Source organism: Humulus lupulus, chromosome 5 (genome assembly GCF_963169125.1).
Source record: "Humulus lupulus chromosome 5, drHumLupu1.1, whole genome shotgun sequence".
Taxonomy (NCBI): domain Eukaryota; kingdom Viridiplantae; phylum Streptophyta; class Magnoliopsida; order Rosales; family Cannabaceae; genus Humulus; species Humulus lupulus.
The window spans coordinates 242,081,693-242,094,208 of record NC_084797.1 but is presented as its reverse complement, the minus strand read 5'-3'; the positions used below and the strand labels follow the sequence as shown (position 1 = coordinate 242,094,208).

At 31.2% G+C, this 12,516-nt stretch overlaps 3 protein-coding genes across 3 annotated transcripts; 1 reads left to right on the top strand and 2 right to left on the bottom strand.

The window, feature by feature from the left end:
• The first annotated feature begins 3,089 nt into the window (after positions 1 to 3,089).
• Positions 3,090 to 3,956, top strand: LOC133778603 (NAD(P)H-quinone oxidoreductase subunit S, chloroplastic). The gene has a single exon (XM_062218584.1). The coding sequence runs from the start codon at positions 3,138 to 3,140 to the stop codon at positions 3,846 to 3,848; it is 711 nt and encodes a 236-aa protein (XP_062074568.1). The 5' UTR covers positions 3,090 to 3,137; the 3' UTR covers positions 3,849 to 3,956.
• Positions 3,927 to 6,149, bottom strand: LOC133778604 (uncharacterized). Its single transcript, XM_062218585.1, has 3 exons — positions 5,975 to 6,149; positions 4,810 to 4,955; positions 3,927 to 4,152 (listed from the first exon to the last, which is right to left on the bottom strand). The coding sequence occupies exons 1-3, from the start codon at positions 6,042 to 6,044 to the stop codon at positions 4,135 to 4,137; spliced, it is 234 nt and encodes a 77-aa protein (XP_062074569.1). The 5' UTR covers positions 6,045 to 6,149; the 3' UTR covers positions 3,927 to 4,134.
• A 1,565-nt stretch (positions 6,150 to 7,714) lies between these two features.
• Positions 7,715 to 11,529, bottom strand: LOC133778602 (uncharacterized). The gene is made up of 5 exons (XM_062218583.1): positions 11,242 to 11,529; positions 10,264 to 10,443; positions 9,660 to 9,786; positions 9,326 to 9,439; positions 7,715 to 8,078 (listed from the first exon to the last, which is right to left on the bottom strand). The coding sequence occupies exons 1-5, from the start codon at positions 11,482 to 11,484 to the stop codon at positions 7,963 to 7,965; spliced, it is 780 nt and encodes a 259-aa protein (XP_062074567.1). The 5' UTR covers positions 11,485 to 11,529; the 3' UTR covers positions 7,715 to 7,962.
• Positions 11,530 to 12,516: the final 987 nt, after the last annotated feature.

Here is a 12,516-nt window from a genome sequence, read left to right as displayed (position 1 = left end):
CTTTTATTCTTTTAATTATCAGTAAATTTTAGTAACAATTGTTGTTTTTTTATTGTTGTTGTTGGTTTTTTTTAATTGTTGTTGATTTAATATAGTAATTTAAATTTTGTAATTTAAAATTTGATAATGTTATTGGTTTTTTATTTTTATTATTAATTTTTGTGTTGTATATTTTTTTATTTTAATTATTAGTATAACATAAATTTAAATTTTATAAATGAAATATAATTAAAATAACAAAAATATATAATTAAAACTTATAATATTATATATGAGGATATATTTATATTTTAAAAAAATTATCAAGACTAATTTTAATTTTAAATTAATAGTAGTGTCTTCATCATTGAAGGTAAATAATATTTTCCTTCATTATAAAAATGAAGTTAAAGCTTAGTCGGAGATAGATTTTTTGTTAAAAATAAAAGAAAAATGGTTTTAAGATAAATATAGAATCTCATTGGAGATAGTCTAAGTTAGTGAAAACAATGTGGTAAAATCATGTTCAGCTTGATTGAATTTTTAATCTGAGTTTTGTTGGTTTGAATTAATTAGACTAGCAGAAATTATTCGGTCCTTTAAATAATTTTATTTACTTGTAAATTTGTAAGAGCCGATGACAAAATAAAAAATGATTTTTTTTTTTTAAAGAAAAAAAAATGATTGTTAAAAAATTGAAATAATATGACTATGATTATGATGGTCATTATTTGTGACAAAAAAAACTTAAAATAAACTTATTGCGCTAGATCCTAGTTGTTAAAACTAGCCACTATTTATTTTTTATTTTTTAATTTTGTAAACTAGCCACTATTTATGATATCATAAAGTTAAAAATAAAGAAAGACACTAAGAGTACTCCACCCATGTAACTATATTTACTATATAGCTAAATTATAACTAAAAAGTACTAAAATAGTCATATAATAAATATTTTATCTTTTAAATTATTTTACCCTTTATCTACCATGTTTAGCTAAATTTATGTTACACTATTATATAAACACATTATATTATTATCTCTCTCCTTCTTCATATATATATATATATCAACATAAATAAAACTTATATATTTATATATATATATATATATTTAATCATCTTCTTTATTTTTTTTTATATATTTTATATATATTTATATACCTATTAAAAGAATTTTATTTATATTTTATAATATTATTATATTTAATCTTTTAATATATTTTATTTTTATTTTAGCACAACATTACATATGCTTAATATAAAATATGACATATTTGTAAGTTGATCATATATTTTATAATATTAATAATTAGAATAAAAAAATATATATTAGTATTGGAATATATATATAGATTAATAGTTATAGAAAATATTTGAAAATATAATATTTAAATGATACAGAGAAAAAAAAAATAGAGAAGCTGATGTATTATATAATATAAAACTTATTGGTAAAATAGAAAAATATGTGTTTTTGATAAGTATTTTAAAAGATCGAGTAGAACACTCACATTTGATAAGTTATAAAATTTAGCTCAAAATCATCAAAAACATACTCCATTGGATGAGCTAAACCACTCATTTATTTCATCTCACTATATTCCCAACTCCAAATGTAGCTAAGGTTTACCTCTCCTTCAAAACATTTTTTTTTATTCTTGGTCTACTTTTTCTATTTATTTTAATTAATAAAGATATTTATAAATATAATATTTAAATAATGTAGAGAGAAAATATAAAGAAACTGATGTATGATGTTATATAAAAATTAGAGGTAAAATAGAAAATTTGATGTTCTGGTGAGGTATTTTAAAGGATGGAGTAGAGTATCGGTTGGGAGTAGAGCTGTAAATGTGGGTTGGCCCGGTCCGGCCCATATTTTCGTGCCTCCAAATAATTCAGGCCGGGCCGGGCTAGGACCATATTCAATTCGTGTCGGGCCGGGCCGGGCCGGGCCGACCCATATTTGAAAGAGTAAGCCCAACACGGCCCATGGGTTTGGCCCATGTCGGGTCAGCCCACTTTCCTTATTCGAGCCGACCCACTTTTCTTATTTGGGCCCATTTTATTATTGCCAAAAAATGTAAAGATGAGAAATTGAACTATCTACTTCCTCTTTAACAATCAATGGACTTACCACCAATCCAAATACATTTCTTTGTTTAAATTATAGTTTTATGTACTTTTTAACAATACTTTACACAAAATTATATCAAAGATAATTATTAGAATTTGAATATAATTATAAACATATAAACATTGAGAAAAATAATAGACTTTTATTATTATTTTAATTTATAGATAATTGATAAATAAAAATTTATTATCATTATTAATGTCAAAATATTAGACTTTTTATCATGTCGTGCTTTTGGGCTAGTTTGTTCGTGCTTTCGTATCATGCCTTCAGGCTTGTTGTGCTGTACCGTGCTCAGGCCAATGTCGTGTCATGCCGTGCCATGCCAATTTCTAATTCGTATCGTGCTTGGCCCAAGTCCATATTTTTTTGTGCCGTGTCATGCTCGTGCCTCCCGGACTCATGCCCGTTTCGTGCTGTGCTAGAAAGCCCCGCTCGTATTTACAGCTCTAGTTGGGAGTAGTCTAAGGCTATAGTAGTTTGGCACGAAAAGATGCCTATGTCTACTAACAAATTTTATTAAGCCTTTTCTTTTGAGTTATGAATCATACAACTTTTTGACATACAAAAACTAGGCTCAACTCTTTCATCGTGACTTTTTAATTTATAAGTAATGATATATGCACCCAAACTTTACACACAGTAACGTGTTACTGCTTTTTAAAACAATAAATTTCAATTTTAATAAATATGATTGAATAAGCTTAAACTGATACATATTTGTATGTATATTTAGGTTGCACATATCATTACTCTTTATTTACAAGGTGACTGGTGAATTAGACCTTCCTTTGATCGAGTAAAATAAGTTTGACAACAGAAAACAGTGGAAGGAAAAGGACAGAAATAGTGTATCATCGTGATCCTGAAAGAAAACAATTGGTGCACACAGATAAGATTGATCCAACCATACACTTGCGTGGCCAGTATTAATTAGCCCAAAAGAAAGAGACAAAGGGCAAGGCTTTTTCTCTTTCCTAACTCACCACCATTGGCCTAGTGGCCACTGATAAACCATATGGCTTCCTCTAACATGTCTCTCCCAATCTTTAAGCCCTACTTCCATGGCCGAAACTTCCTATCTAGTCGTCCCACCAAGCTTGGTTTCACCACTTACAAACCCCAATCACCAAACACCCTACGACCATGTGCCAAATTCAACCTCTCAGAAATTCTGGGAGGCAGAGGACTCTGCAATGGAGAAGAGGGTATACTAAAAGAGCTGAAAAAGAATGTTGAAGAGATAACACCACTAACAGATGACAAGGAGGAAGAAAAACCAGAGAGCCTTGCGATTTCGGGGACCGAAGAAGCGGTAGTAGTCCCTGAAGAAGGTTTTGACAAGGAGTTGATGGGGCTAACTGGAGGATTTCCTGGAGGTGAAAAGGGCTTAAAGCTCTTCATTGAGAAAAACCCACCTCCGGCAAAACCTTCAGTTGAAAATAAACCACAAGCTACAAGCTTAAAGAAGTCGAAAGCACCTGATATGCCGATGTTACTCCCCGGCATGATCGCCATTGTGAGCAACCAAAATAGTCCTTACTACATGTACTGTGGCATTGTTCAGAGGATCACTGATGGAAAAGCTGGAGTTCTTTTTGAGGGAGGAAACTGGGACCGGTTGATTACTTTTCGCCTGGAAGAGCTCCAGCGCAGAGACAAGGGCCCTCCGGGGAAAAATCCCAAGTCTTGTATCCTTGAACCTCTGCTCCAAAAGGATTCAGAGTAATTCTTGTTTAAGTTCAATCACATGTATGTAAATTTTTGTACTGAATGTGAAGAATTATTATATGAAAATAAACTAAAATAAACAGTGCAAGCAAACTCTCGATTATATTATCTCAATAGATACATGAGTATCATGGTTTTAAAATGGAATGCAAAATCACATCTTTCTTTAAGGTGTATCATAAATTTCAATTATCAATTGTTACAACAGAACAACTTTGATATCCTGTGAAATGGTTATTAATACTCAATAAAATACATCGCACCCTTGAAGCTCCATCGTGACATCAGATGCAGCCACCTAACTGCCAAAAGAAAGTTAAAAAATGAGTAAATGAATTGCACATAGTAAAGGAGACTAAGTAGCAAACATAGAACGAGTGATTTCATTTCCAAGTTTAAGCTCATATCAACTTCTAAAGCACAATAATACTAGTTGATTAAAAAGCAGCTCATGGAGCATCTAATGGTTTTTGTTAAAAATTAAGAGGTTTTATAAAGCCGGATGTAAAATCAACCCCCCAAAAAAAGCATCTGGTGAATATGTTAGATATGAGAAAAATCAATTTATAATAGTCTGATCCCCTGAACCACGATTGATATTCTTCCCATTTATCTACAAAGTAACAATTGAATATGGATGAAAATAGGATTATAGGAAGAAGAAGAAGAAAAAAAATTGCATATGTTAAAAAAATAAAAGGAAAACATTTGTTTAATTACTTCATCAGCGGAAGTAATGAGCTTACAATAGCATTTCATGAGCATGAAGTAATATGTATCAGTATCAGCAATAACGTTTGTTTCCCAATTATTTTATTTATATTTTTACATAATATTTTTCTTTCATTAGTTAGATCACAATAAGGAGGCTGTACCAAGGACAAATTCATTGCCAAACAACAAGAGGATTCAAATACCAAATGGAAAATTTTGAAAATATGCAAGCAAGTTTCACATACCAGAACAGCCTCAATCTCCTCATTGGTCACTGGTGTTCGTTTGGGTTGAAGTGAAGCTTTCCCTCCCAAACTTGTAGAAGCCTTAGAACTTGAGAAAAAAGTGAGAGCAGCCGTTTTAGCTGGTGCTTGAGTCTCAGATGCAGAACCTGAAAGGTTGGACATGTGTGTTAAAACTTAACAATCTCTCTAAATGGGAGGAAAAAAAAATAGATCTCAATGTTGATCTGGGCACAAGAAATATAAAATCTAAAACAAAAACCAATTGATGATGTATAAACAAATCAACAAAAAGTTTCCACATCCATATCATGCTATAGAAGGCACGACGACACAAATTTTGTATCCTCGACTCGATACTACAGGATGACACAAAATATCTATCCTTAGCAGTCAGAATCTCAATACTGAAATGTTAACAATAATCCAATGCTTTTGTTTGTAACTACATTGTTCCATCCATAAATAATCTTAAGGCCATGGTCTTATTACTCATATCTTATGATATGAATATACCACCTCAATCCGTTATGTATGGCTGATGAGATTTCTTATTGTTTTTATACTTATCTTTCTGCTAATGTCAAAATTTATGGGAGGCAGAAAGCTCTAACAAATTAATAGGGAGGTTCAGTGATGAATCGAAACCAGACCTTATAAGAGTTGGGTAATTTATAAATTAAACCTAAAAATTCTCCACCAAATATGAGTTGGGCACTTCAGCCATTAAAAAAATGAGCTGAAAAATCTTAGACTTTTGGCACTGACCCTTTTTATAAACAGAATTTCTTAGAGTGACCCTCACTTCGATTCTACTATACTACAACCAAGAACAACTCAAATTTCTTCTTACATTCTCAATGCAAACGAATCACTTCGCAACTCTTTGACCACGTTAAGGATTTGGGTTCGTTAAAAGACCTAATTTTGACCAATTTTCATTCTCAACCGTAAATTATTCAAATAGAGAAAAAGAATAATCGACCCTCGAATATGCTAATTCGAATTAACAGTATATAGTGTATTATCAAGAGAATTGATCATTTCGAATAGATAAAACAACTACAACAACAGTCAAAGCAAGAAATTTGATCACCAGATGGTTTTGGATGTCAAGAAAAAAAAGAAGAAAATGGATTGAGCTAAGAAGTTGAATGAAATAGCTCACCAGATGGTTTTGGATGTCTCTGAGGAAACTTGATTCGAGGTATGTACTTCAGCGCTTGAGCTCCCCCCATCTCTCTCTCTCTCTCTCTCTTCTTGTTCTGGACTGGACTGGGGACGACGACTCACGACGGCGCTTTGACGATTCCAGAGATTACTAGAGTGTTGTTTGGTGCACAGTACTTATGGTGGTCCCAACATATCTCAACCGCACATGTTACCAATCAATAGTCGGGTCGGGTCGGGTCGGGTAATGGCAGCCTTGGTCGGTTTTCCACCTTGAATATGTTAACAAACGAAAACTACATAAAATAATACAATAATTATTTAATTAATTATTAATATTACACCCCCTTAATATTAATGAAAGAATTATCATTCTAGCAATTACAAAATTTTAACCCTCGATCGATTTAGGATTTAGGATCGTTTAAGGTATAGTGTCTTATTTTTATGATTAATATTTAAATCTGATATAACTTAATAATATCTTATCATACTTGATATAAAATGACTTGATATTATAATGTACTTAATCCATCTCGTACTGTATCAAAAATCTCCCACTACAACCTTTATACCATACCCTCACACCATGCAATGATAGTGTTAGTGTTACTATATATTTTTTTTTGTTATAACTCAATCTTAAATGTTAGATTTTACTATATATTAATTTTTTTAATTTTATACATAGTATTTTTTAGACTTACTGTTATATAAATATTTTCATTACATGACTAAGTATGCTACACGTTCTATGCACGTTGAATTTCACTTGAATGGACAATATATAGTTTAACATAATATAACAATAAAAATAACAAAAAGATGAATATATTTATATATTTTTAAAAAAAATTAAATTTAAACAAAAATATTATATGTTATAATAATACAATACATACAATAAAATAAAAATATAATAAAAAAAAACTCTTTTGTATGGTGCATAAAACATTCTGTATAAAAGTTTAAAAATTATTAACACGTATAATTATACTCCTTAAATTATGAAAAAAAATCAGGATTATAAATACTCATATTTTTCAATTATTGTATTTATCTCGTATTTTTATTTTCTAGTGATGTATTCAAATATATATTTATAAAAAACTTCATTATTTGATTTAATCATAAGAGGTTTCTTAAAAGAAAAATCAGCCACATAATGACACAATTGGGCATATATTATGAGCACCGTGTACCACCACCTCTTTCTCATCCACATTTACACTATGAAACGACAGCGTTTTAAAACTTACACTATAATTTTTCATTGTTATTCTATCACTTGAATCATCATCATAAATCATCTTGCTTCGATGGATGGCCTATTCGTTAGAACACTCTCAATTATTAGAATCAAACAAATACTCAATTTCCACCCTAATTCGAAAAGGATTTCATTAGAAGATTCTTCATTGTTGTTATCACAACTTGTAGGATTTAGTTGAGTACTCACCAAGTTCAACAATTTCATCATCAAACCAATACCATAATTCATGTGACAATATTTGTTTTTAGACTAATAGCCATAAGACTACAAAGAAAGAGGGAAGAGAAAATGTCTTTTTTATATATTTGTTAATGATAAGAAAAATAATCTATTACTTACCACCATCATAAACATAGCTATATTTGGTATAATTGTTCAATAATTGTCTAATTATCTTTGTGACATTTATATGGGAATATATATTGAAATTAATGTTGAATGAAACAACATTGGCATTGACAAGAGTAGCAATGAAACCACACTCATTCAGAAAAAGGAGGGTAACCCAACAAAGTTTTCTTCATACAAACAACACAAGTGAAATCTTTCAATAATTTAAAGTCTTGTGAAAGTAACAAAATTACATACTGGTTTTATAGAGGGTTCACTCATATGTCATAAAAATAATGTCCATAAATTCTGAATTCCTATATCTTCTTTTACCTGCACATAAAAAATAGAGTGCTTCTTCTAGTCTCGCACCAGCAGCATAACTAAGGTTGGAACGAAACAGAATAGGAGCCGGTGTTTGGATCTTTGACAGCCTTGAAGTTGTCGACGCTCATTCCAAAGCGACCCAACAAAGAGTTGCCCATTTCTTTCAGCTTCCCTGCTCAGAATGAACAATTTATTACTTGATTTCGTCACAATTAAGAACATGAAAGAAGTTCTCACATAATAAGAGTTTGATAGATGGCAAATAAACATGTAGTAGATGTATGTATGACCATCTAAGAAGGTGTTCAATGAGAGGAAACCATGAACAGGCAGTGGAAGTAAAAGCTTAAACTCAACAAACTAAGTAATATGCTGCATGAATTTCCCAGGAATAGCATCACAAATCAGTGCATGTTTGGTTGGATGGAACAGGGTCATTCCATTATTTGATTTGCCAATTAAACAACGGACTTACCATTTCAATGGAATAAACCATTCCATTATTCATTAGAAATGGAAACCTCTTTCCATTCCTAAAGAAATTTAAATTTTAAAATAAAATTATCATCTCACTATTCTACTTTTATTTTTTCAAAGTAAAATGTCTTAGTCTAGGGATATTTTTGTCAATGCAATTCTAATTCCATTCTATTTCTACATCTAACCAAACAAAATAATTTCTATTCCACAGTGTAAGCAAACAATGTAATATTCTTCCTTGCTATTTTATTCCATTCCAGTACTATTCTCATTCCCATTCTAATTCCATTCCAGCAAACCAAATGCTACCTTAAGCAGAAGGCACACCGGTGTATTAGAAATAAATATACAGTACATGCACCAATGAATTGAACATCCAGAAAAAAAAGTTCTATTGTGAAAAAATCAAGAAAAATGAAATCTAAAATCTTATTGAAGAAAGCTGTGGAGACAAAATGATGTCATGTCTTACTGTCTACCTAACGCTTATTAAGTACAGTTGGAGCAAAACGTTAAATTAAACATCATCTCAAGACATTTTTTATGATCTTCTCATGTACTTAGGTTGCTAGTTGCATGTTATGGGGTCGGGCAAAACAGTGTTACAAATATAAAGTACAGTACATAAAGAGTAAAGAATGATAACTTGAGACAACCGCCAAACAAAGTTGGCCAAGTTGTGAAGAAATAAGTGCAACTAAGGCAACAATTGTTAATCTACTTTATATGTTTATATCCTTTCAATTTGTGAACACGATCCTAAATTTTATACGTTTATCAAATATGCTTTTATGCCCATTTACTTTCACCTACGGAATTTGAAAGTCTTTCTTAAGAATGCACGCCAACTTCATCTATAAACTTCTAAAATATTCAAACACTTCAAAGTAGAGGAAATTAAAAAATAGGATGAACAAATAGAGTTTTCAAATATATTACCAATCATCTCCTCTTTCATTTTTTCTCGTTTTTCTTCAGCTAGTGGTTCCAAACGGCGAATTGATTTCCTGGCTTGGTCATTTGAAGGATCCAGCTCCAAGATTTTTTTCATATCTAAGACAAGACAAGAATGAGAGAAGGCAAAATCAGCAGAGCACAAAACTATTCATACAACTTTTAAATCCTTTCAGCATATAAAAGGACTATTACTACAGAGAGAGAAGATTAACTGAATAAAGATATTATACCACTGAAGTCCAATACATATAAAGTTTAAAAGTAGAATTGAGAACATCCATGCATAGCTTCACAAAAGCATCAAATCCAAACTCACCAGCAATAGCCTCCTCAAAATGGTCAAGCTTCTCGTGAGCCTCTCCTCTTCTTAGCAGAGCTTTTATGTATGATGGATTTAGTTCCAATGCTTTTGTGCATTCTTTGACTGTTTCCTCATATTTTCCCTATGATACATTAATAATATATCCATTATTACATAAGAAAACAAAAAACGTAGAAACTAAATCAAGTGACAAAAAGGTAGCAAAAATTATCTATATTAAGAGGGAACAGAACTAAGACCAAGATAATCATTGCTATAAAAAAAGAACTAAGACCAAAATAGAGATGGTTTTAACATCCCATAGATTCTAATAGCAGATGAAAACTATTGTGAATGGCAGAAGAAAAAAAACCCAATATTCTATTTCTAAGCTACATAGTTATGCTTTACCTCTGTTAATGCTTTTATCCAAATTAAACCTTCTGATAAACTGGCATTGCTTTCTTATGTAGTTCCAGAAGGCTTATAACAAACCAATTTCATTCTACTATAAACTATTCTAACAAATGATTATATATAAAACGAAAAATTATTGATGAATGGAAACAAATAAAATCTACAGAATTAGGAAAAAAATAAATAAAGCATGAAAACAAACCAGCTTCAAATAGCATATTGCACGATTTGAATGGCATGTAGAACGTATTTCCACAGATGAAGTCATCTCTGGTGCAAGTTGTAAAGCAAGTTCATATTTTGATAGTGCCTCCTCAAATTGCCCGTTACTGTAGAGCTGATTGCCTTCCAATTTCACATCATTTGCTTGTGCTAAGGATTTCTGGTTTGAACAGTAAGAAAAGACCATAAGATAATTTTCAGAAAGCAACATAGTTTAAAAAATGTTCAATAGATCACAAAATTGTTGCTTTAAGCAATTGATAGCAAAATTCTTCTCTTTTATAAGAGTATCATCAGATACCAGGTTAACATAATGAAACAAAAGAAACAATAAAATGAAAGATATTTACTCTTTCTTTTGAAACGATCATAAACTTAGACCAACATTAGAGGTAAGTGAGAGTGACTATCAACCAAGATAAGTCTGCAGAAACATAAGTATCCCAGAAAGGTATTAAGTCTTACACCCTTATGTCTAGCACGGCTCAATGAACCCAATTCTTTTAATTCCTATTATGAAAATTCCACTGGAACAGAAAAATAAATTAATCTTATGAGCTAGTTTAGTTAATCGACAATGCACAATCTTTCATTTCAATCAACTTGTTGTGCAACAATGTTGTACCCCTAAATTTAGTCATGCACAGATATCGGAATAATGTCAAAGATGTCAAAGCCTAAGAGGCATTACATTAATTTTATGTACATTCACAGAAAAACATTAAAAATGTATAAAAGAAGCATCAAAATGTTTGGGACCATATTCAAAATCCTGTATTTCGTATCCATTTATAACCTCTATAGAGATGCTTTTCATTTCAGTATAGACCACAAATTACAAAACCTAAACCCCCATTACTCAACAAGTAGGGAAAACACAATAGAAAACACCAAAAATCGATTGGAATTCGTTAATGCTTAATTTTTTTTTTTTTTGAATCGTGTCTAGAGGACAAACCTGATTGAGCTCATCGTCATCATTACGGGAAACAACTTGTTCTTCTTGTTGATCCGATTGGGAGTGGTGATTTTGCTCCTCTGTTTCTTGAGGCGGTTGGGTATGGTGATCGTCGTCATCGCTGCCCCCAAACTCGCCATCGCTGGCGGTCTCGAAGCCCTCGTCGTGGTCCTTTTGGGAAGAAGAGGGTTTTGGAGGATTCGAAACCCGGTCATCGTCCTCGTCCACTTCGATTTTCACCATTTCTGTAAGCTTAATAGTTTATTGGGAAAGTGGTTAGTCTCTAGCGAAAGCAATAAATATATATAAATAAACCGGTTAATTAGTTCATAAATTATTTTGAAGAGTTAATTAGTTTCTAATTGACCACTAAAAATTATATATTTTTTTAAAAGTAAAGTAAATATCTACTAAACCGATAATGTTTACAGAGGAATACCATATAATTCATACCAAGGCTTTTACAATAATCAACAAAAACTTCATCTAAAGCCTTAATTACTCACAAGTAATTAAGCTTCCAACAACTATAAAGTAAATAGGCATATGATAGATCAACCCACCAATGTTTATTACCCAATAATTGTAACAACCCAAATTTTCTAGTGTAGATTAGAACCTGGATTGGGGAGCCAGGAAAATCATACTTGATTTATTATACAATTAAATGATTATATGCATGATTATGTGAATTATATTATTATATGATGATAAATACATGCATGTGGGTCAACTTTTCATTATAAGGGTATTTTGATAATTTGGCATGTTGATGGCATATTTGTATATTTTCATGCATGTTAGTGAAGTATGAATGAGGTCATATTATTATGTGGATATTTTTAATCTATTCGACATGAGACGATCTTAGAATACAAGTTAGCGATTTGGTCATAACGGGTTTATTTACCGGGCTCGGAGTGAGTCTCATTTATGTGATTAAGTTCACAAAAATATCATTTATAAGGAACTTAGTGGGAGTTAAGGATAAAATACTGATGAGGGGTAAAATGGTAATTTGCACCCATCTCGTTAGTAAGTCATCGATAGATGATTGACTGACTGTAATGGTTATAACAATGGATAACATATTTATGGTTTTGAAAATACGTTCTATGAATTCAAGAGTTCAATTTTGAGTCTATAGTGGAGTCACGAGGAATTAATAATGTAGTGAAATTATTCATAAATAAATTCACGGTAACTTATTGGAGCTTGATTTCATGGATCCATGGTCCCTGCATCACCTTTGAGTAAATCATCTAGAATGTCTCA